Below are 27312 nucleotides of genomic sequence, written 5' to 3' on the forward strand. Positions count from 1 at the left end.
AACCTGCTGTGCTAGTGGCCCTTCACTCAAAAAGGTTGTGCACCCTTAGCCTACAACACAGATATAGTCTTTGTCAAAGGCACATCAGGCGTATATTATCAATAACTTTTATACAAAATATAAAAAAACTAAAATAAAAAAAATTATATGGCACTTTTTAAAATATCAGGTAAAATGACTGAAAATAAACTTACTTTACCTTCTTTTTAAAAAGCTAAACACAAACAATTAATCTATAAACCCAACTTTTTTAACAAAAGTCTTATCACAATCAATTAAGTTCACATAAATCTCAATAAATTGACTCACGAAAAAACTATAGATTTTTAAGCTAAAGGTTTGTATATTAAACGATTAAATAAGTAAAAGAAATCTCTGCTATCATTATTTGTCTGATTACTTTTCATCCAGATTTCCGCAGAAATATTTAAACCACTATTCAGTTCGCATCTGTCATCAAGACAACCAGAACAACGGTTTAATTTAAGGTCTTCAACAACTACTTCTATGTTTAAATTATTTTCTGAATACAATTTGACAGGTTCATCAAAAGTCAGGGACAAAATATTGTTTTTAAGTTTTTCTTCACAAGTAATATCACGGGAAGAAATACTGGATCCACTTAGTGCAAGGTGAGTTGTTATAACTTCTTCTGCTTCTTTTTGCTTCATTTTTAACTCTACACCATAAATTTCAATGGCTCCTCTGTTGACATATATTTTGGCTGAACATTTAATATCATTTTCAAAGGCAGAGTTTAAACCATTGCCGAAGTCGAAAAGAGGGAAATTGAATGTTCTTTGATTTAAAGATAACTGTGGAGAAGGTTTTACTCTCAAAACCGGTGATGGTTTTTTGATGTAAATGGGTGTAGACTCTGATCTATTGTATGCTATTGGTGTGGGTTTGCTATTCTGTTTACCTGGTGCATTTTGGAATTTAGAAAACATGTCAACATTTTCAGCAAGTTTTGAAGAACTTGAGCTCAAATCCTGTTTTACCTGTGTATTTTGCCTAACTTGAGATGTTGAATGTTGAGCTTGAAATGTTTTCTCAAAATGATCAAATCGCATGGTATGTTGTTTATTTGTTGTGTTTTGTCTAATGTCTGAAAATGCTTTATCATTTTCTTTAAATTTTACAGATTTTGAGCTGGAATCTTGCTTGCTTGGAATATTCCCTCCAACATGAAAAAATGGTTCATCAAGTACAGAGGATTTTGAGCTGATATCTCGTTTGGGTGGTTTATTCAGTCCAAAAGTATCACGCAAATGATCTTGTAATTCTGAATCAAAGCTCCATGAAGGTTTTTTCTTATTGTTAATATTGACAGTATTAACAGTTGCTGGTATTAATAACTCTTGCTCTTTAGGCGTAGATTTAGATTGCTCTCGGCGATTCGTATTTGAGCTGAAGCCAGAAGGAATTGGAAGAGAAGGATCTGGTTTAAGAATTGCCATAGTCAACTTAGAGCTCTCATGTGCATTTATAAGTTTATCATATTTTTCTACTAAATCACAAAATTCAGGAGCTGTTAAGGTAAGGAAGCGAAGATGCTTGAAGAGTGGGTACACACAAATACGCAAATTATCTGTTAAAGACCCACGCCTGTAACATTCCTGTTGAGCCCATTTAATTGCAGCTTCTATTAAATCAAGCTCACTCATAATAGACATTGTATCAAGCTGAAGAATATCTTCAATTACTGGCAAAGAAATTTCAGTAAATTGACGTAAATTTATAATATCTATAGTTCGAGTAGAAACAATATCTCTACAAGCTTTCAGAGCCTGTGGTAGATTTTCAGATAATGCAAATTCATATTTATCAAAAATATTTTCCAATGTTATGTTTTCCCCAACCAAATATGTTCGGCAATACTTTTCTAAATCTTTTACCTCGTAAAACTTAGCTAAGCGATACAAGTTCTTGCATTCTTCTGTGTTCTGCAAATCAGTTTCATCAGTGTAAATAAATCTAAAAAAGAAATAAAAATAAATTAAAATACTGATATTTTTTAATTCGATAAATTGTTTCATTTACAACAAATATCTAAAATTTGCAAATATTTTGAAAATTTTAAATATCTAAACAATGCTCACAAAATAGAAATTGCTTTTTTTTTTTTTTTTTAATGGAAAATTACAGTAAAATAAATAGCAAACATACTGTATTTTAACTGCATTATAAACAGCTTATACTTCATTGCTATATTATGTTACATAACTTTTTTCAGAATTAAATGCCTGATTTGAAATTCTTATTTTCCTTTCGATACTATTACTTACATGGAAATGCTTTCTGTATTAACACAAGTATTTTGTCAAATTTTTCTTGAAACTATAAGTTTGAAGGAAAGCTATGGCATTTCTTAGTTGCCAATGGACAAAATCAAATAAAGGCCTTTTTGGTATTTTATTTTATTAATACATATTTTGATGCCAGATAAGGCATTATATATTACCTAGCTTTTTAATTTCCTTTACTTTATAAATTTAATCATTTCTAATCCCTCTTTAAATAAATCATTTAACTAATTTTATAAAGAGCAAATATTGGTATTCTCAATTAATGTAATGGTTAATTTTTTTTATTTCAACGCAAGTGTATAACTAATTATTATTCAATGTCACGACAACTGAACATCAAAATGTATTTTTAACCTTTCTGTCTTCTACCACAATAAAAAATTAACATATACGTAATTCGGTTTATTTTAATTTCCAACGAACTATTTGGCCTTATATCTTCAGCCAATTTATTTAAGTATTAACATGAGATATTGTGAGGTTGGCTGAATTGGCTTCTCTTTTAACAGACTTTATTGATAATGCATTTATAACAGATTTCTTCTGTACTGCAAAGCGTTGATTAAATACAACTTTTAATTTGGCTTTTGTTTAGGCAGACTGAGGGGAATTTATCTCCCATGGCTTGTTTAATCAAATTAAGCAAAATTTATTATTTTCTTTATGTCAGTTGAATAACTTTCTTTTTATTTTGTACCTAGAGGTCTGTAATGAAATAAAATGTTTACCATCTTCCCATTATATATATATGTATATTATTATTATTAACATGCAATTTGACACTTCAGACATTATTTGCATCATCATTATCCAAATACTGTCACTTTTTTATAATCAACTATTTACTGTAATATACATATGAAGCATTTTCGTCATTCAGCTACTGGTGATGGTCTGTGAAAAGATTAAAAAAAAATTCACAAGGAAGAATGCGAGTTAATTTATTCTTCTAATTATTCTTATTAAGTGAGTTAATTTGTGTTTCTAATTTATTATTATAAAAAAATATAACTAAAATATTGCTAGGAAATTTATGTTTGAGCAATTTCCATGTTTGAAAAAACAGGTTTAAACTTTGGAATTGATACTAACAATTATTTTAAACTACTGTAAACTGTTGTAAGAAAGTAACTCACCTAAAGTTACAGCCTTTCCTATTTTTGCAACAAATTGTTTTGAACATATCTAGTGCAGCTTTATAGAAAACGCTTGGTTATTGGAAAATTTAGCAAAATTATGCATTTGGATTGGAATAAGATTAGAGTAATTTGAAACTTAATCTGGAGCAGCAGTTACATCATAATCAATAAAATTTTAGTCGTTCACATTATAAATACTCTCAGGAAATTAAAGTGTGTAATAAATAAATATTTTTTTGTTTTAAATCTAGTTTGATTAGAAAAATCTCCTTCATAATAAAGTTTATAGCACAGTAAAACTTTTAGTACAAAAATATATATTTTTTAATGTAATAAATAATAAAGAAAAGCAATACCTCATTACTGATTACAAATAATTCACTTTTGCCAATTTTTCTATTTTGTTTTACATTTTAAAAACAAACTGAAACTAAACAAGGCATGAAAAAATTCTTTAAATTGAAGTACATAAGTTGAAGGTCAGATAAGCAAAACAAAGATTTTTTTTAAAAAATATATGAAGATACTTGATTAAATATTAATTAAATGTAAAGAATAAAATATTGTTTAATATTTCAACTGTCTTGCATATTTTAAACACTCTCTAAAGTTTCAACATAACTTTCCTTTGGTTACATTTTTATTTATTTCAGCTACAATAGTAGACATTCGATGCATAACTTTAATTTTATTTCAAAGAAGATTTTAGTTATATTCTTTACTAAACAGTCATCAAAAAACATTTAAATACATGCATGTTAGATGTAAATAAAGGTAAGAAATAAAAAAAAAGCCAATAAAGGCTAATTTAAAAAATTAAAAAAAACCAGCAAGCCAGTTTCTTTTCATTTCTGGTACTTATGTAATATAGATGAATAATGGTATAAGCAGTCATACCACGATAATAGATGTCTATGCATGAGAAGGAATATGAAGCAAAAAATGTTAAGTTCAGTGGCCTAACTGGCAGTTGAATATAAGTATGTTGGATGATGTATTACAGATACAACAGACTATATGCCAGATATCTCAGGATGGGATAAGAAAGGCTTAAAAAGAAAATGACAGTCAAAAAAAAAAATTTTTTTTTTTTGAAACTCTCAATGAATCATTTTTATAAAAATAAAAAACATAATTTTTAATACTGTTGAGGAAATAAACTCATTTCTTCCTTTCTGCTATATTTTAGTAGTATTACACTACCTGTTAATACTCCTTGTAAAAAGTTCTGCATTAAGGGGGCAGAGGAAATGTAAATGAGCGATTTGTTTATGATGGCTTGAAAAAAATATCCTATGAAAAAGATACATTTTAATCTAATAAAAATTCTTTAAAGCATGTCTTCGTGCTAAGTTTTATTTTAAACATTTTTATAAAATGCTTAATAATTTCATAACAATTTAAACAATTTCATAAAGACATGGAAATATCTACAAATAATAGCAGTAAAACACCTACTTATATTGTGTAGGTTACCCTTTGGCAGGCAAATTAACATCTACCTTGCCATGAATACTTCCCTCTTTAGTAGGCATGATTATAATTGCACCAGATTACAAGCAATTTTAGAATAACTCAACAGTTTGAGGTCTAAGCAGATGTCCAATTACATCCTTAATTTGCCTACAAGATGAATTAATTAGCCAGCGAATCAACTGTCTCGTACTATTATAGTCACTGCAGCACAATTCTAGACTTTTATCAAGTTATACTACAAGGTTCTGTTTGTAACTGGAAAATGGTCCAACTGGTCCTCAATGACGTTATTATCTAAAATTATAGCAGCCCCAGAGACCTTTGAAGACAACTAGTCCATAATGATGAAATAGTTAGTACTTACTAGTATGATCTAACATTAGAGCAGTGCTAGAGATGCCAGCAATAATGTTCCTAAAACTACAATATTACACCACCACCAATATGTTCATGACTGGTGGTGCACCAAGTTTTACATGATCCACAATCTCTACAGTTTTTGAGATCTGATGGAAATGTACATATTTGTTCTTAGAGCCCTACCTCACACTATAATAGAATATCTGACAATTCAAAGAATCTATAAATTTTTCGCTTATAAAATGCTAACAATGATGAACACCACTATATCAAAATTATTGCACAGTGCACAAAAGGCTAACATCTAGTAACTATTGATCTAATTTTCATGTAATTTACAAGGACTCAATCTCAGTGGCTTGAAAGCCAAACCTTAAATATGATAATTAGTGCAGAGTCCCGCAGTGGACTGATCGTAAAGACACAGTTCCCAGTAGAGAACCGAAGTCAAGAACCACAGGCTGAGGTCAATAAGCGGGTGGGTGATCACTTTGATCAGCCTCTATAGTGACCAGGGATGTGTGGTACAAGTCCTGTGGTTAAACTGTTCTACCATAAAGTGCTCAACTTCGTGCGCAAGTCATCAGGCTACCAAAGCAGGAGAACCACCCCCTCTGCAAAGGATCAAAATTGCAATGGCATGTTGTCTTCGGATTACCCTCAGGGATGTTTCCCAGACCGTTGCCAATAGCCCATTGTGCAGCTCTAGTGCGATGCAAATACAATACCTACCTACCTAATTAGTGCAGAGAATATTTATTTTTAATTAGAATTACTGGTACCTAGTACAGGGTGCATAGCCAAATTTTTTAACAAAAAATAAGCACCTTTTAAGTACTATATAAGAACTCAAAAAATATTTTTAAGCACTTTCCAAAAAAAAAATCATAATTAGGATCTGTGCAGTAATAAAAAATTAAAGTTCTTAATTTATGAACATAAAATCAATAAAATTCAAAAACTTAACATAATCATGATAAAATAACTAATTTCTGATAAATATTGCAGAGAAAATTGTGAAAATCATGTATTTTTTGTAATTTAGAAGGACAATATACATGGGTAAAAATAAATCTTTTTAAAAGATAGAAAATTAAGCACTTTTTACAAACCTCAAATAAAAAATGCACATTTAAGCACTTTTTTAAAAACGTAAATCAAAAATAAGCACCTTTAAGCACTTTTTAAAAACTCTATGCACCCTATAGTAGTAGTATCTCGTCATTAAATCAAGTTATTTCGGATGTTTGGCTTATTTTGCACACTACACATCAAAAATAAATATTTTTAAAATCTATAAGCATTAAAATGAATAATCATGGTTGAGTTAATATTTCCTAAAATAAGAATTTTCAATTAGTTATTAATGATTTAATTTATTGTGCTGACTTATAAAATAAATTACATTTTGAAAATATATTAATAAAAATTAATTGTGAAATAAGACATTTCTCATGGTATTTATAAAAGTTGTTGAATTTATAATATTTTTTTTTTTTAAAGAAAAAAAAAAGTTTTTTTTTTTAAGTTAAAGCTGAAGAATATATTCCTCAATACAAAAAAAAAAAAAAAAAAAAAAAAAAAATTGAAAGCCTAAATTTTTATTTTAATTGAGATTTTTCAAACAACTGCCTATAAGAAAGTGCACTTTCTATCATTGGGGACAACACTAACATAAAATATAGTAGAGCATAGAGGAACAGGCATCATTTTTATTGATTGAGCATTTTCAATTTTACTATAAAAAATTTTCAATACACAACTTTCTCTATAATTAAAAAAAAGAGGAAAACTCATTTGTCAGAGAAAAACCATGGTGTGAAAAAACGATTTACTTTCGGATAAAATTTTGTAGCTGTAAATGCCTCTTTGCAAAAAATTTGACACACACATTCTTTTATTGTAGGAAGAGATATTAAAACCTTTAATAAATTCACATATAATTTTGATCCTAAATTATATAATTAAGTATAAAAAGGTTTATTTTTTTAAAAAAATAGAGAAAAGCACTTCATAATATTCCTTTTTTTTCTCTCCCACACTAATGCTAAAACTATAAGAGAAATATGCAGGGTTTAAGTAGAAATCTCAGATTTAAAGAGAAAAAAAAACTTTTAACATACTCAAAGTACATTAATTGGCTTTTTGTTGCAAATGCTAACAAACTGCCATCCTATGAATAAGCTATAGGTTGATTAATAAATAAAAATATCATAAAAATAAAGATTTTCTCACAATAACAGAATAACTGTTTAGTAAAAACAGAAAGAGGACAATATTTATCAAAGTATCCCAAAAGCACAGATGCTTCGACGTTGCGAAGTGAATAAGGGATCGCCAAAACTTTCATAATTTAAAAAAATGATACAATTAACAAAAAAGAAATAAAACAACTAACAATTAAAGACTTTATTGTAAATCACAGGTATACAAGTAGAAAATAATTGCAAATTTAATTTTATAAATCACAGTAAAATGCACATAAACACATAAATCAGCATATAATTTAAGTTGTAAATAGTATAATATTAAATGCAATAAATTTTATAAATAACTGCAAAATGTATACATAATTTAAGCTGTAAACCGCATAATACTAAATATATTTTATTCTATAGTATTAAATAAGTTCTATAGAACAATAGTTTTTTGTACTTCAAACCTTAAACTTTCCTTTCACTATATTATCACATTTAGATTACACACTCTTTAGCATTTAGATAAACACATTCTTTCACATTTAGATAAATACTCTTAAGAAAGATTGTTCAATACAGCCACCTGCCCAATATGCTACAATTAAACAATCAATCTTTATCATGAATCAGTTGTATACGAACAGAAAATTAATGTAAATAAAATTTCATAAGTCACAACAAAATGTATACATAATTTAAATTGTAAATAATATAAGATCAAATAAATTTCATTCTATAGTATAATAAATAATTAGATCTCTTTCACTTAAAATCTTAAACTTTCTTCAGATTTTGCTATCATATTTTGATTACACACATAGTAAATACTCTTTAGAATGATAGTTCAATACAGATACCCACCCATTACAAAAAAGCAGTTTCTTTGTTATCGATGCATTGTTATTTTTATATTATTCACAAATTCATTTTCAATACATCATTTAACTTCTTTCTCCAATAATTAAAAATTTTAAAGAGATATCACAGATTAATGTTGTGCTGCCATTTGAGAAAGGAGTTATTGAAGAGATAAATGTTAAGGCATCCATTGCTTAACTGCTAATGTGAAGCTTGAACAAACAATAAATAAAACTTGATATACTACAACATCATTAAATTTAAACTTTCAAGTATAATATTAAAACAAGTACACTATAAGCAAATCAACATAAGGTATAAGTATTTCAGATCTCTGTTTTGTTTGCTGCAATGCAAATATTTGAGAGAGAAATGCTTTAGAATTTATAGTGTTTTATTATTCTATCAGCTTTAGAATTTTTAAAGTAAAACATTCCTGCAACAGCAAGTTGTCGGCCAAAAATTAAGGTTCCAGAATTTCGAGATTACTGACACGATCGTGTCAGACATTGTGCAGTGGCTGCTCTTACTTCTAAAACACAATAGGTGAGTTTCAAACAGGCCTTGGGATAGAGTTTTGGTTCTTTACTATGACCTATGATGGCTTAGTGCCTTAACCATTGTGCTAATGGGATTCTTAAAAATTCATATCAAATCAATATTTACAAGGCTTAAGCTCTCATTTCTTGGAAGAGGAAAGGAGTTATGAAAAATGTTGGCTGTATAGTATTTAAACCTATTAGAAAATTTTTAAGACTAATCTAAATACAAACATTTTCTTAAAACTTCACAATAACTAATCACAATGAAACCAAAGCATAACTTATGCAGCTTTATTAGGTAGAAGTGATATTCAAGTTGATTTTTCTGATTATTTATTAATCATGGAATATTAGCAAAGCAAGTGTCTGAACAATTTGCCAACAAGTGTTTTATGGAATTGGGTAAAAATTCTTTCATTATTCTGATATCTTAAGAATTTCAGTTGTTATTTCTTTACATTATTTAGCCAAAATTTTGATTATTTTGAAATTTAATTTTGCATTGTTTCTCATTTTTTCCTATCCTAGCACCTATTTTTTAAAAGACAAAAAAGGCCATTATAAAGAGCGTTGGCTGTATAATATTTCAATATTTTAAAAACTTGACCACAAAAAATAAATCCAAATTTTTTTCTTCTTTTTACAACCTTGCTCACAATCACACCAAACTATAAATTAAACAGCTAATCAAGAAGAAATGATCTCCTGAGTCATTCGTCTGATTACTTGTCAATGTAATATCACCAACTGTGTCTGAACAATGCAGTTTGCAAACTGGATCTTTAAGGATACAACACCTGTTTAATTTCAAGTCTTCTACAGTTACTTCAATTTCTGCATGACTATTTTCAAGTATCTTCATGGGTTGATCAAACATTATGGAGAGCATATTGTCCTTGAGCTCTTCGGTGAAGGTGTCACTCATACCAGGTAAATTTTCCTTACTATTTGAAGTATGTAAGAAGATATTTATCAGCTCCCCAGTTTTGCGACTTTGGCTGATCGTGAGTTCGATACCATGAACAATAATCATTCCTTTAAGTAAATGTATGGACATGGAACATTTAACGTCATTTTTAAAAGCTGTGCTTACAAGCTTTTCGGCTTCAACAAGAGAGAAATTAAATGCCTTTCGAACTGAAACATTTCTCTGCGGATATACTTTTGACACAGGAGCTTTCTTAAATCTTTCACTTGCAGCATTAATATTTTGTGGAACAGTACTTGATAATGAAGGATTTACACTCAGCAAATTAAGCTCTGAATTGATAACTGTGGAATACATTCTTGGTTTTGTAAGGTGGCAAATATGAGGAGGAAGATGAACAAATTCATCTGGTTGCAATAATTTTCTCTTTATGAGAGAACTTTCTTGAACTGTGAAAATTGAATACTTTTCAATCTCAGAGAATTGCTCATATTCGAGATTCAGAAATCTTATTTGGCAGAGCAAAGGAAATATGCAATCTCGCAAGTATTTTGTGTCTGCCAAGTCCTGCCTATTGCATTGGTGACAAGCCCATTTTATAACAGCATTAATTATGTCTAATTCGCTCTCAACAGTAAGAGCATCTTGCTTTAGAATATCTTCAAGAACAGCAAGAGAGACCTTAACAAAAGATGGAGATTCAATGATAGCCTTTGTGTTCAAAGATACAATGCGACGACATAAATCAAGGGACTTGGAATATTTATGCTCATAAGCACATTCATAGATATTCAATACATTCTCGTTATTAATTTCATTTCTTGTTATATAATCTCCACATAATTCTTGCAAATTACGAATCTCAAAAGTTTTTGACAATGTATGCAGTTCTCGAGCTTCGTCTGTATCAGAGAAGTTGACTTTTTCTGTATATAAATATCTGAAAAATATTACATTTGTGAGCAATTTAAGGTTAATATTATGTAAACTAAATCCAGCTCAAGCTTTGATAAGCACCAACACCTTAAAATGTAAATTATTATAACCCTAAAAATAATTATGTTTAGTAAAAAGTCAAATATTACACAGGGGATTCATATTTAACATTTTTTTCTGTATGATAAAATTGTTCAGATGCAATGTTCAATAAATAAATTACAATGTAAATGTTTATATTGCACATTTAAATAAAAATATTTTTAGCCTTAAACATAAGTGGAAACTAAACAGGGGTCTGTCTAGGTTTTTCAGAGAGGTACATATTTTGTTAAAATTTAGACTAGGGGTGCTCAACCTGCGGCCCGCGGGCCAAATGCGGCCCGCCAACCCTCGATGTGCGGCCCGTGGCCGCAATCTGAACAAAATGAAAAAAAAAATTAAATATTTGTTTTTAAAAAATAATAAAAAAAATTCGGTAATTTAAATTTACACTTTTAAGTTTTTGACGCACCCAATCTCAATGTAGTTTTTCGATGGTTAACGCTACGGATTTCAGCATAGTTTTAAAAATCCCAATATTTTTAATACATCATTATTACGATTTACGAATTTTAATTACCACTTTTGACGCTTTTCGTATGTGCCGATTCCAATGACTTTTCGGTAGTTATTGCTACCGATTTTCAAGTAGTTTCTGAAATAGCGATTTTTGAAAGTTATGAAGCGCTTTATTTGTGCAAACTTCATGGAAAATCTAAATGACTTTAGATCCTTTCTTCAACAGTTATTGCTGCACATTTCCGTCCGGTTTTTAAAACTTCGATATTTTAGCACGATATTATTACGAATCGCGAGTAAAGAATCGCTCATTTAGGTAACCATTTTTTGACATGGCTTATTTGTAACGATTTTATCGCAAATCAAATTATTTTTCAATCGTTATTTTAGAAATTATTGCTACAGATTTCTACAAGGTTTTGAAAGTACCGATATTTTTTATATGCTATTGCGACATTTTAATTTCAAATCCCGCATTTAAATTACATAAAGTTTTGATGAACTTGATTTACTCCAATTTCATCTGAAATATAAAAGTATTTTGGTTATTGTTTTAGTAGTTATTACGTTTTCCCCGTGATTTAAAAAGATTATGATATTTTTAATACTATGGTTTGACAGCAAGCGAGTTTTGAATCGCGCATTAAAATAGTTATTTTTTACGTGCTCTGTTTGTGCCGATTTTATCATTTGCGTTGTACCGATTTTAACACGCATTTTTTAAGAGGTTTTTCGAACGTGTTTTTTCTTCTTTCCCGCTATTGCTGCATTTTTATATGCGATTTAGAATATACCTGATATTTTCACACAATATTACAACTCGTGAAATTAGATCAGGGTCTGTCTAGGTTTTCCTGAGAGGTACCTATTTTGTGAAAATTTAGACATAATTTGTGAAAATTAAAAAACTCTATGAAAAAATCAACACAAAAAATATGGTTTTATCGTTTGTTACGTGATACAAAGATAAAATTTTAAGAAAAAGTAGTTTGTGAAACTACCGTTTTTCCTAAAGTTGAATTTGTGAAGGTACCGCAAAACGGTAGTAAATTTGGCGCGGACAGACCCCTGTAGATTCAGTTGTAATTTTTTTTCGTAACTTAAAAAGTAATTATGTATCTTAGCCAAATCAACACCTTCTCAGGGAAAAAAAAAACGAGATGTGTTTATATTAAACGCGGTCCGTTTTGCAAAAAAAATAATTCAAAACACGGCATAATTCTTTAGTTCCATGAACACACATCGAACCTATTCTTTTTGTTGTCACATGTAATTTGAAAGTCATACATCGTAATTTGTATTTACGCTATCTGAAAATTGCGCATCGCATTTCGTATTAACATTAATGAGATTTAAAAATAATACATAGCGTTTCGTTTTTACGGGATTTAAAATCACATATCGCGATTTGTTCTGGCGTTTAAAATATCATCCGTTGCTACTTTTCTCGTAATTCATATGCACGCCTTTTAAAAACCATATATCGCGATTCATATTCGTGCATTTTAAAAATCAAGTGTTGTGAGTAGTCCTTTCGCAATTTAAAAGCCACACGATTCGTATTCACGCGATTTGAAAAACAAGCATCGAGTTTTTTATTTACGCAATTTAAAAATCACACATGGCAATTCGTATTCAAGCAATTAAAAAATAACACATAGCAATTCGTATTCAAGCAATTAAAAAATAACACATCGCTATTTGTATTTCCGCGATTTAAAAACCCAGAAAGGAAGAACACCATCTAGGACAAATTCCAAAACTGATGATTTTATTTGCTCTAAGTTTAATACTACCCACAACAACAGCTTCTGTCAAAAGACTGTTTTCCAAAATGAATTTGGCCTGTTCAAAATTACAGAGTAGTCTTTAAATACAATCATTACATTTTCATTTAATGGCTCAAAAAAATATCACATGATCAAGTAGATAAAATTATCACAATATTCAAAAATTTTGCAAATTACAGTATAACCATTAAGAAATTTTTTAAACCATTTTCTACCTTCTTGGAGCATTTTATATCATTTATGATTATATACTGGGAAATGTTTGTATATCCTTAAATTTTGACTGTATAAAAAATTTAATCAAGATAAGTTTCGTAAAGTAATGTAAATTTTATTGATTGTTAATTGTGTATTAATTGTAAATAGTAAGTGTCATGTTAAAAATATATTCGTCATAAAAAGTTGTAAACAAGTATCTTAATAGTTTTTTATTATTAAGGAATATAGTTCCTTAAAATTTAATGTGTTTTCTTTCCTTTCTTTTTCTTCCCTCTCTCAGGCTCTTATTATTAATTTAAAATAAAAATGTCTGAAAGTTAAAGTACATTCCCTAATAAATGCTAAATCTTATTTTCCACTTAAGGGGTTTTGTTTTAATCATTTTTAACCCTATAAACTTTCTTTAAATCAAAGTATTTAACTTGAATTTATATTAATAACTAGAATATTTATTTATTTGAAATTTAATTCTATGAAAAAAAAATTAACATTAAAATTTATGTTTAAATGGACTTTTGTATTTTGTAATGTGATAAAAAAAATTTAAATTTTTCCATAGTTTTTTAATTATTTCAATTTATCTAAATTTTTTCTGATAAATTGATTCTGATTTTTGAATTCTGTTTTCCTTCTTAAGTAATCAGTTTTGCATTTTCTAATTTTAAACGTTTTAAAGTATTGTATTTTCTGCAAAGAGATTGCAAGGTTAACCGACAAAAAGAATTTAGTGTTATATAAACAATGATGTTTATATAACAATCACCACCAACAATTGCTTTCAATATGTCGGTCTAAACACTTTGGCATGCGGCCCTTCATTGGTCAATCTGCTGTGCATGTGGCCCTTCACAGAAAAAGGTTGTGCACCCCTAATTTTGACATAATTTGCGAAAAATTAAAAATTATATTAAATATGCATCACAAAAATTGGGATTTATCGTTCCTTACGGGATACAAAAATAAAACATTAAGAAAAAGTATTTTGTGAAACAACCGTTTTTCCTAAAGTTGAATTTGTGAAGGTACCGCTAAACAGTAGTAAATTTGGCCTGTACAGATCCCTGCTAAATAACTATTAAAATTTTCAGTTTGCCAAATCTAAGATCATGGTGAATTGGCCGACTTCCCATGGTTGGAGGTCATTAAAAATCTTTTCAATCAACATATTTTATTCATGTTGTTTGAATTTTTAAATCTAAAGAATTTAATTATTTGTAACTGAGAATTTTTGCATTATAAGATAATTTCCTCATTTTATAATAATTGCACAATATATATACAGAAACTTTTAATCTGATTTTTGCTTCTCAATGATTATCTAATATCAAAGGTTTGTACATTAAATAACAACAAAATGACAAGGAAAAATCCTTTAATAAAATAAAAATAATGCTTTACGTTCACTTCAGACATTAATATCTAGGTGGTATCAAACATCATTACACCTTAGATATCATGCTAGAGAAAAATGCTGTTTGTCATCAATGACAGAAGTTTAGTAACTTGCTAAATAAGTGGTTTATACTTCCACCACCACATTACAATGCAGACATTACATTGCAAATAATCATGCAAGACAAAAATTCAATGAACAGAAGTTTCACAATAACATAAGTGATTTATACTGCCTTAGAGACAGAAAAGTAGACATTACATCACAGATAATCATGCAGAAAAATTCTTGGTTGACATAAGGAGAAGTTTTGCTGCTAAATAAGCAGTTTAATAAAGTAGTAGTTTTTCATTAGTACGTAGTTTATAAGTTGATTTTCACAGATATCAATGATTACCACTATAACACTTGGTCATTTGAAAAAGGTTGTCCCCTATTTCTTCAAACAATTGATCTTTTATTTATTTTACTCTACTTTTTCAGCAGATTTTAAAATGTGTTTTTGTTCCCAATAAAGTTATATTTGCTTGTTAAAAAAAAAAAAAAAATTATTTCTTCAATACTGTTTCAGTTAATAGATATAGCAACTTTAAAAGGTTTCCATGCGAAATTTCCATTGTTCAAATAAAATTTCCTTTGATCATTAGGCTATGATGATTCCATGATCCATTGCCCGTCTTATGAAAACATCATTTAGATATATTATGTATTTAAACTAATTTCATTTGTGTAGGTACAACATTGTTTCGAAATTTACAAATAGCTAAGTCCATAAGTACCAAGAAAAACTTTCTTTTCTTCTTAAATTTTATTGGAAGTCTAACATACAGCAATAACACTGTTTTTGGAAGAGGTTCTATATTGTATTTTCACAGAGATATAAAAAAATGCATATGCTTTGTATTTTCTGAAGAAAAGAAAATGGTCCTTATTTGGGAGAAAAAAATGAAAGAGGCTTTTCTTTTTTAAAAAAAAAGTAAGATCTTCCAGTAGAAAAGAAACTGCTTCAAATGTTTTTAACGACTGTGAATTATTTTGATGCTAAATTATTATTGAACAATGTCACCAATTTTTCATAATAATTATTCAAGTATTTTTAAACTTTAGTTCAGGCAACTTTTATAAGAGTAATAAATATATAGCTGAATCTCAGTGCCCTTCAAAATCAAAGTTGTCCTTGTTTTAGACATGAGCACTCTGTTCTATCTTATTCCTAGGGAGATCTCAGCCATTTACTACAGTAAAAAGAGAAAATTTCTAGAGATTGTAAAACTTAAGAAAAAAAGACATGTCAATTCATTTTTTACAGATTTGCTTATTAGTCTGCAGTTCCTTAAGTCATTCAAGTCACAGATTTTCGAAACATTTTTACTTGCACTTCTTCAAGCGTCCACTCAATTTTGTGACTGACTCTCATCTTTGGTATATCAATTAATGAAGAACAAAATTTTGAAGCAATGAGGCTCCATGATTGATTTCTCTGGATTCACATGAAAATACTTAATAGGTGAATAGTTTCCTAAATCAAGCTCAAAGATTATAATACTGATCTAAATAATACAGAGCATACTGACATCAGTTTTCAAGCGACATTAAACGATAGTGCTTGACCAGCAAGAAACTTATCAAGAAAGGAAAATAAAATTTTCTTCAGTAATTGAAGAAATATTCGGTGAACTTAACTTAGTCTCTATCTGATCAACAAAATCTTGAAAGATTTTCTTTTCGATTTCACAGAGCAGGAAATGAAGCCTTAAAATAGGAATCTCTTGCAAAATGTGGCAGTTGCACATGTGAGTGGTGGAATTCTTTTCACCAAATTTGTCTCAGAGCATGCACATATACCTGTGAGTAGTTAACAGAGCACGTAAAATGACAGGCACTTCTAAAAAAATGACAAATTATCCAAAGATTGTCTCCGAGGGTCAATGGAATTTCGTAAAATTTGGTGAACATGTCCTATCCATTGATATAAGAACATTTGCAAAATTTGATTTCATAACATTAATAGTTTCCTCAAATACAGCTCTTTAAAGTTTTGTCAAAAATACATAAAAAGTGAGGAAATGTTTTTTTAACAAACATACATACTAATATATTTACAATAAAAGTTTTGCTTTTGTTAACTAATTTTGCTATGTGTTCAGAATTAAATTTAGATCCTGATTGGTGAAAAATGTCTTCCAGCAAAAAGCTCACCACTCAGAATCTCATTTTGTTTTCCTGTGGCGACCGGAAGAGCATGTACTGCATTCAATGAGAATGGCGCCCCTAAAATTTGTCTATTTCAAACCCATTGGAGAAAAAATGATACAATAAAATTAATGAAGTTTGGACACTTCACCAAGTTAAAGCCACCATTTAAACAATCATATTTAATTGTTCAACAACTTATTAAATCTATAAATAACAATACAATAAACAAAATGAATTTATACCAATATATTTTTTTCAATTAAAATAAAATATATATATATTGTTCGAAATGGGCTTCAGATTATTTTCCACAGATGGTTCGACTTTGTATGAGTGTCCCATATTCGATGTTACCTGTGGAGCTTCAACAACACATAAAATATGCTGAAGAAGAACAGAACACTTATCTTTTTGCTTAGGCCAATAAAATGCTTCCGATGGTCCGATAGGGTAAAAGTCACCATTATTTCTGTAGTCAACTAATCCGCAGATTGTTTTCGTAAACACAACTAATATAATTTAACCGTTATTTTATTGAAAATCTTTGTTTGTTACAGGCTTTAAGTGAATTTTAAAATAAACATAGCAGGACTCTTGTCTTAGTTTGAAAAAATTTAAATAATATAAGTGATGAAAGTATGTGGTACAATCTTTTTTATCATAATTCTAAAAACTTGCCCTCTATAACAATAATTCTGATTATTCATCATTCAGTTTCATTTACATAATAAATATATCTCTTTCAGAAGTGAAATATTCATCATAAGAAGAAGATAATAGCTAAGTCCCAACTTTTTAGGCTGTACTACTAGACCCACTAGCTATAGAAAAATAAACTTTCAGAAAAACAAAACTATTATAAATGCTAGAATAACAGCACTAACTCAATTTAAAAATAAACAGCATTACAATAATATCATATAAAAAAAAACAAAGAAAACAATATAATTAAAAAATAAATTATAAATTTTTTTATAGTTTGGAGAGAAAATACTCAAGTTAAGAGTTATTTTTTTGTTACAGCTTTGCACTACAGATCAAAAAAGCAGTGACAAGTCCAAAACAATTTTGATTCTGTTCTGAATACCATTTAAAATAAAACCTGAACATTGAAAAAAAAAATAATAAGTAAAAAAATAACTCAAGATATAAGCCAAAAAGTAACTAGCATTGTCAGCATTTATCATAATTAAAACATCTGATTTCATTCTCATTATTAAACCTGAATACTTTGTATCACTAACTGTATGGATAATGACTACCCATTTTAATCAAAGCATATTTAATTCAATACAAATGAAACATTTTTAAAGAGCAATAAAATCTTATTACTTCCTAGGTTAATTAACAGTATGGTTTGCTGGATTGCTTTCGACTCTTTAGAGGTGTATTTTCCCTTTATAATTTGTCTGAACATAAATTATTATTCAAATGCATTTTTATTTTTTAATGACTATAATGATTTCTATTTTTAAGTAAGTTTTATTTTGAGTCATTTTTATTTTTGAATGCTTATTTACAAAATGATTAGTGAATGACCGACCATATTACTGACTATTTTAAAAAAAACATGTAAAAATGACTATTTTATAGCAAAAAATGTTCCAACATTTAAGTTCGTTAAAAAACAAGAAATTCATTACTTAAAAGAGCAGTAATTCCTAAAATAATTGGTACAATGAAGTAAAAATTTATAGTCATTCTTATATCCGTGTAAAGAACACACTCCTCATGTTTCATAACAACGAAACGGATTCTGGTAGAATGACCCACTTGCAAAAACCATGTATTTTAAAACCACACGTTTTCATGTAACTCGTGGCAGCAATCGGCACAGACAGTGAAGAAAAAATGCCTCTTCTTAGCAAAAAAATAATTAAATTCTTTCTACAAACCCCTAACGAAAACTAAGCAGAAGCACTTTTTAAAAGCGTTACGCACCTGGCAATATCTGTAGATACGGTTCAATCTACTTAAAAAAGTAGAAAAAGTTAAACTCTATTTGATAAAAATATGAAATAAAAATTGATGTTTAAACATTTGAGAGGTAAAACCTAAAAATTCTATATTATCCTATAATACTTTACATTAAACACCTATGTTAATTTATGAGTTACAACACTATCAGTAGTAATACATATCTTAACTGGCTTCAATAAGATATGGAGATTATTTTACACCAAACAAATAAGAATCAAAAAATAAAATGTTTACTTACTCTAACATCATATAAACGATTTTTGGCTTGTAATCAAAGATATTGAAAACTTTTGGTGGTGGAGAATATCCATGAAACGTGTTTGCAAATTTTTTACTATTCATGGACAGGAACAATGAATGTGCCGGAAAAGATCTAGTATTAGTTCCATCATTCACTCGTATCTCAACATCACTAAAGCTTTCATTGTTCAGCAATGCAGCAGCTTTACTACGAAAGCCTGACTCATTTAAGTCATTCTAAATTAAAATAAACATGACAATTTAATATTTCATACCAAAAGGTTTTAACAGAAATAAAATAGTTAAGTTTTTGTAGCATTCAAACTTTTTAAAACAAGTTTAAGACAAAACGAGTATAAAAATTATCCGCATTATTTGATATTGCAGGTATATTTCCATTTCAGTACTTGGACATACCAACTAAAATTGACAAGACAACAAATGAAACTGCCCTGTTGTTTAACTTGGAATAAATTAAAGAAAAATATTTAGAGGAGCAATTCCATGGTGTCCAAAGTAAAAAATGAACATAAATTTCATACAAAAGCTCTCTCAAAAATATATGTTTAAAATGGTAATTTTTTTTTTTTAAAATATTTGGTACAGCGTGATCTGTCAAAAAACAGATTGCTTTCTAAAAACTGATAGTACTGGGTTCAAGTTAAATCAAATAGTTGCTGCCAGACAAAAATCACACAAAAGCAAAAAATTATTACTCATTTACAAATTGTATAAATAATTTGAATTTGTTTATAATTTCAATGTAAACTTGACTGAATTTAGAAGCTGACATTTGAATAAAGAAATCCAGGCAGTTTTTAATTTGTAAAATATGAGGTGTAATTTGTAATATATTTTATGTATTAATCAGGGTTGGGTTTTTGACGTCAAAAAGTGGTTTTTGACATGACAAGGGTATAATACTGGTTTAAACCGTCAAAAACCCGTCAAAAATGTCAAAAACTGAAGTTTGCCAAGAGAATATATAAACTTCAAAACTACCAACAGTTGCCATGCATTATATTGAAATTTAATTATACTATAGGTAATCAGCAGGCTTTAAAATATTTTTTAATTAAAATTAAAGTAAAATATCAGAAATTTATATTCAAATGCATGTGCAGAAAAATTTTGCACAAAAATTGTTTAAATATTTATATTTAAAAAAAAAATTTTTTTTTCTTTTTGATACTTAAGAAAATTAAAAGTTTATTACTCTATGCATTTTTGACATATAAAGAACATATAACTAATATTTATAAGGAACTTACAAGTTATGTTGTATAAATACAAACTTGATATAAGATACAAGTGTATAAAATTTTTTTTTTAATGTTATACCGAATATCTTTATTATCCAGCATGTTAATTTGAATTTAAAAGTAGTTATATTTATGAATAATGATAAATATAATTCATATTGCTTATTATATTTATTTATAATTATTACACTTATCATTTTAAAACAATTTTTATCTCTTAATTTTTTTTTCTCCACTTGTATTAAGAATACAAATAATGCATATCTTGAAAGCAAGAAGTAATTATTCAACTGCTGAATATTTAGATATTCAACAAAACTATATCGTATTCAGCAAAATGAAATTCACAAGTATTTGGATAAACTAAATTTTCAGCATAGTAAATAAGTAGGCTGAATATACTGTAAATCGACACTAACTACTCTGTGTATTTAACAGAAAGCACTTAAATTTGTATTGTCTTATGTTAAAAAGATTATTAAGAAGATTTAAAAGAATATTAAAAAGATTTTTCTTTAAAAGAAGATGTCTAATGTACAAAACTGCTAATGTTTATCTTTAAAAATGTCTAATTTTTAGTATAATCTATACTATACACTAAATTTGGTTATAAATAAATTTCTTAATAATATCACTGCAGATTTTCAATAACACGTGAAAATGAATACATAATATTACAAAAGATGTGAGTTTTCAAAAGTACAAGATTTTGGTTACTATTCAAAATATAAGTGTTTCTTCAAAATTTTAAATTTATTTTTTCTAGAACATATTTAGAAACACTATCCTTTAAAAAATATATAAATTTTATGTATTAATTAAATTTCACATATGAATATAGGTTTTTGACATTTTCGACATTTTTGACAGTGAGGTTTTTGACGTGACGGTTTAAACCATGGTTTAAACTGTCAAAAACTGTCACATGTCAAAAACCTGCCAACCCTGGTATTAATAGTACTGAGAAATACTCTCAAGAGATTGACTTGAAGTTTGTTGAAAACGAAAATATGATTTGCCTGGAACAGGTTACAATATAAACATCTTGACATGGTTGCCAGGAATATGCAAACAAGATAAGAAATAGCATAAATAATAAATGATATGAAAACTCATTACTAAATATTATAAAACTAAATAAATTAATTAAGATATTACATAATTAATTTGAAGTTTTTTACTTTGGTGTCAAGACGTAAATTCCTCTAGTTGCAATATAAGTTCAAACCTTGGCGAACAAAGAACACGGGGCGCGCTCAAAAGAGCAGAAAATCAGGGTCATGAATCATGGTTGCCGGGAGAAAAGTGTTGCACCAAGCAGACTCCTCAATTCTGCTTTTAACATGTAAAGTCTATGGCGGGCTTGTCATACTTTGAATCGATTTTTCTTGTTCAAGAATCGGAGTGATCAATTAAAAAAAAATACTAATAATTTTTTCAATCTTTCCTATCCACAAAAATGTAGGTTAATTTTTTTTTATCTTTATTACTTTTTGTAATATTGCCTTTGAAACACAAGTCACTTTCTACTTTTGAGTAAGGGAGGAAGGCAACTTCCACCCCCAAGTTCACTAATCTTCTCGGTGGGAGGTCTTGCCCCCTTTTGAAAATCTTTTTCTCTCTCTCTGTCCTTCTGAAGAACTGATATGGGGAACGCTTTAAAAACCGATAGCTTTCTCTTTAGTTATAAGCTTGTAATTTATTATGAAAATTATATTTGCTGATAATTCGTTCATTCTATATACATTTTATTTATTTAGTAGTAATAATTTTCTTGTTTTTATTCATTTTGAGAATGGAATTTATTTTTTAAATACATTATTCCCCTTTTTTAAACTTTGCTTCTTGTTTTTTAAAGATGTTTCAGAATTAAAAAAATTAGCTGCTGAATAAAGTGAGATTAATTAAAATTGAATAAATGACGTAAAGATCTTCCAATATGCTATAAAGCATCACAAAACCGCCGTTTTCCTTTTTTTTTAAAAAAAATATATCGTACACTCATTTGTAGGTTTAAAAAAACATTTACATTAAAAAAATTTAAAAGGTTCCAATTTTTTCATTCCGTAAATAGTTTTAATTACTCCAATAGCTGGGATAGTATGTTTTTTCACGGTAAGGAAAAAAAAAATAGCTAGTACACAAGACCACGCATCATCCAAACATGAACAAGCACTTAACCCTGTTTTTAGGGCTTTAATGTAAATACACAAGAACACTAAAGTATTATGAAATTTTCATTTTAATCAGCAAATGAAGAAAAATATGAAAATACACGCATGTATTTTAAAATTCTTTAAAAAAAAAAAAGGAAGTAAAAGAACATTAGTGGTCATAATTAATATTCACGAGAGAAAAATACAAACGGTATCAAAATATAATGAATCGATGCTTAGGAACGCAACATTGAAAATATTGAAACCAGTTTGATTGCCAGATGAAATAAAAAGAATGAGAAATGTGATTATTATAAACACCACGAAATTTCATTACGATAAATTAAAAAATAAAAATAAGCTGTAATACTTAGAGTTAAGCTACTCTTTGTTACTTCAGACAGTCAAACTGGTTTTGATGTTTTTAGACCTGATTCCTTAGTTGATTCCCTAATCGGTAATTCCTAATTAACACACTTTTTAAAACTTTTTTTCGCAATATTCTAAAAATATATATTAAGAGTAGTAATTATGCAATATCTTATGTATTTAATAATGAGACATTTTTCGAATTCATATTAAAAGTGTATAATGTAACTTTTATTCATAATTTTTTGCTAGAACAAAGTATGTAATCAATGTGTTATTTTAATTTCTCTTCCCTGACCCTCTTTTGCCATTCACGGAGAAGAGTTTTAGTAGAAATTTCTATACTGCAAACTTTAATTAGTGTAATTATAGTTAATTAAAATATAAGAAAACTAACCGACATTAGCATTACATAAAGAGGAAAAACACGAAAACTTCCCAGGGTTAGCCAGCATGCCATCTATATGAATATATCTCCCAGATAACCATAATTTTCTGTATTTTTGTATTTAATAAAATTTTGTAAAGTAAACTTGTCTCAATCTGTTGTTATGTTGTAAGTTTTAATGAAAACCAATAAATGCCTTTTCTTTCAAAAATTTCGTTATCGTACTTTTTTATAAATTAATTTAGATTATTTTGATAAATCTTTATATTAATTACAGTGAGCAGTCTCACAAATCTATGTACTAAAATGTAAAATAACATAGAATTGTTTTATTTTGTTGTTTTTAATGATCCGTCGAAATGATCTATTAGAAAAATAAATTTAAACTGTCACTTCAACTTATTAGTCGAAAATGTTATAATTTATTTTTACGACAGAAATGATGGTATTTTTTATGAATCCTCAAAACTGAAATGAAAGAGTTACATCAATTTTCTTATAATATTACTTCTACGTTTAGAAAATTATAAAGCTTATCAGAGATAGTTTTTAAGGAATTTCTTAGAAATAAGTTATACTTTTGTAAGTTATTTATTTGTCCTTTTATTTACGACATTTACAAATAAAATGCGTTCATTACCCACTTTTACCATCATTCTTTGTTATTAGGGTTATAATAATTTTAAGTTAAAGGCCTAAAATTAAAAATGAAGTTCCTTTATTAATGTAATCACAAGATATTACTTGATAAAAATTATTTGATAAAATATAAATACCTTTTAACAAGCAAAAGCTGATAAATAAAATATTTTCGCTTTTTAATAAGTTATGTTTTCCTTTATTCCTTTAAAATAAACTTCATATAAAACTGCGCTTTCAAAATGTGCAGTTTAATAAATTTATACTAAATAACTGCTTTAGATCAATAAGGAATTTCTTTTGTATTATTGTTAAATAATATCTTTGGCGATAAGTTTTTAAAGTAACTATAACTGAGTAGAAATAATGTAAGTAAAAATGATGAATATGAGTTTGTGGGTGAAGTTTTAAATGTATCCGAGCTAAATTATTTGAATAAGTTAAGTGATATAATCGGAATTTAGATCTGTCTTAATACAGGGGTCTGTCTAGGTTTTTCTGAGAGGTACCTATTTTGTGAAAATTTAGACATAATTTGTGAAAAATTAAAAATTATATTAAAAAATCAACACTAAAATATGGATTTATCGTTTCTTAAGGGATACAAAAATAAAATTTTAATAGAAAGTATTTTGTGAAACGACAGTTTTTCCTAAAATTGAATTTGTGAAACTACCGTTTTTCCTAAAGTTGAATTTGTGAAGGTACCGCTAAACGGTAGTAAATTCGGCCTGGACAGACCCCTGTAATATGATTTAAAATTTTGTGATAATTAAATCGAATAATTTTCAATTTTGATGTTTCAATTTGTTTGTGACAAATAACAAATAACCCCGGTGTTTATTTGTTAAGAATCAAATCAAAATAATAAACAATTCAAGATATAATTAGAAAAAGTGCATGTTAAATAAAATGATAAAACTATTTTGAAAATAAAGTCGTTTTAGAGTTAAAAAAAATATTTTTTAAGTTTATCTTAGAAAGAGAAAAAGCATAATATAAGATGAAGAGTGAGTTTCTTCTGATATCTTTTGAAAGCTAGTTGACCCCCGCAGGTTGCAATTCCCCTTCTGTGACAGTGATTAGTTTCGGGTTACGTAACACACGCACCCCCACAAAAAATGTAGGGAGACAGTGAAACGGGTTTTGGAGGTGCAATATATTTCGTCCCTTTTCGAACCTATCCTTACTGAAGGTTGGAATTGAAATGAAAAGGCCTCCTTAGGTATTCTTTGGCCAAGGTTCAAACATAACATTAACAAATCCTGAGAATTACTTTAATTTTTACCTTAATACTATAATCATTATTTTTTTCTCCATTAATAGCTTCTTTAAATTTAAATTGTATTCTATTTCTTGTTAGAATAGGTGAATATAATACATTTTACATTTTTTTTAAAGTTAGTAGAAAAATCACTTATTTTAATTTTAACTATGCAGCATTTATTAACAGCAATGCAATTAAAAGACATATTTAAGCAATGTTTTCCTAAATCTAATTATCTTGAAAATCCTGGAATTAAAAAAAAATGAATAACTGTGGCTAAAAACATTTGTAAGGAATAAAGTTAAATGAAATGATTGAAAATGAAAATTTCAGTGTGAGAGAGCTGTTGACATACCTTACTTAACTTTACACTTCCCCTTAATGAAGTTAAAAAATCCAGCAAAAGTAACCCATGTGGGAACTCTCTTATATTTCAGAAGAACATGAGAATGAGTTGGCTGATTGCCTAAAATGTATGGCAGGATGCAAAGATTTTTGAAAATTTAAAGTGCTAATTGTTCTTCTTGCTTTTAAATAAATCATTTTATTAGCCGCTAAAACATATCTTATTGGTTTATTTGTTTGATCTTGATGTCTTATTTGTTAATTACCATTATATAATTATTTTTAAACAGCCCCTTTACAATAAAAACTGGTGATCAGTAATTACCCCAGAAGTGATCAAGACCAGGGGTAATTCCTGATCATTAAAAATTTAAAATCTTTTAAATTCTAATTAGATTTTCAAACAAAAGAAGGTGGCATTGGACTCATCTCATATAGCCTCAAACTTCCAGTAAATATTAAAATTCTATTTTGAATAGTTTTTTCACAAAATAGATGTTTGCGTTTTTTGATCAGGAATTACCCCAGGTCACCCTAGTTCAGCAATTTCAACATAATGTTAAACTGACTAAAAAAGGCACTGGATATAAAATGATAAATAAATTATAGAGAACATTTTTTTTTATCTTTACCAAAATGTATTTTCAATAAACATATAGCCTATTAATAAACTAATAACAAAGTTTCAGATATATCAAGTGTTTAAAATCAGCAAAATTAAAATAAAAGTTTAATACAAAATTAAAGAAATGCCCATTTCTATTAAGATCGTTAAAGAAGATAGAACTATTGTCATAAATAATTCAAAAAATTAAAACCACAAGTCAATATTAAGCAAATTTCAAACATTTCCTGAACTTAATAGAATGTTACCGTTTTACTGTCTTAATTATTTTCTCCAAATATTTAACAAAATTCTATACAAAATAACTAAGACGTGTAAGTCTACTTACCATATTGATAATCAAAAACAAATAGTGGGACCAAATAATAATAAACTGACGATGTACCAATTTCAGAATATTTTCAATTTCAGAACAGTTCAAATTTGAAAGAATTAAAAACTTCAATCCAAACTAGATCATGTCTTGCTTTAAATTTAGAAACTGAAATCCTATCGGTAAAATTGTAGAATGACACGCTATATATAACATAAATAATTTATTTGGGTCAAGAATTAAACATCGTTTTGCTAGGTTCTTTCCCTTTTAACAAGTAGTTGAGTACTTGAAAACTTTTCCCGAGCGATTTTGAAAAGCAGAAAACTTTTAACAGATCGGTTTAACGCACAAAAAGCGGCGCTAGCATCTGTGTCGGTAATATTTTCTAGTATCCTCACTTCATATAAGCACTGTGCATAATCGCGTTGATCATTAAAATGCAATAAAATTTAACTTCTAGGATTTTTTTATTTCTGAAAACCGATATATAATTTTGTATATTGCTTAAAGATGTCTATATATCTATTGTAATTTATTTGTTTGTTTATTGAAGTCTTAAAACCAGAGATCATTCAGATTACGGGCAGTTAGATCTTGATTTAAAGACAGTTTTCAGATCTCGGGTTAAATTACTACTAAAGGAAGGATATTTGCTTATTCAATCATAGTTACTAGTTTCAAGAGTCTTTTTCTATATTTAAATATATATTTATGATGTGTGCGTTTATATGATGTATACATTTAGCAAAATGAATTCAAAACTGAAAACTTTTGAATTGAGACGCATATTTTTCTTAAAAAAATAAGCAATGCAACCATA

At 28.0% G+C, this 27312-nt stretch overlaps 1 protein-coding gene across 1 annotated transcript; it reads right to left on the bottom strand.

Annotated features, from left to right (window-relative positions):
• On the bottom strand, nt 1-26780 carry LOC107439721 (uncharacterized). Its single transcript, XM_016052399.4, has 3 exons — nt 26505-26780; nt 19124-19362; nt 1-1977 (listed from the first exon to the last, which is right to left on the bottom strand). The coding sequence occupies exons 1-3, from the start codon at nt 26505-26507 to the stop codon at nt 327-329; spliced, it is 1893 nt and encodes a 630-aa protein (XP_015907885.2). The 5' UTR covers nt 26508-26780; the 3' UTR covers nt 1-326.
• Between the last annotated feature and the right edge of the window lie 532 nt (nt 26781-27312).

The sequence above is a fragment of the Parasteatoda tepidariorum genome, chromosome 1 (assembly GCF_982258835.1).
Source record: "Parasteatoda tepidariorum strain Cologne lab strain chromosome 1, Ptep-v5.0, whole genome shotgun sequence".
Taxonomy (NCBI): domain Eukaryota; kingdom Metazoa; phylum Arthropoda; class Arachnida; order Araneae; family Theridiidae; genus Parasteatoda; species Parasteatoda tepidariorum.

Coding starts and splice junctions, on each gene's coding strand:
- LOC107439721 (XM_016052399.4), bottom strand. Junction 1,978..19,123: donor ATCGTTTATATGATGTTAGA/GTAAGTAAACAT, acceptor TTTCTTTTTTAG/ATTTATTTACACTGATGAAA.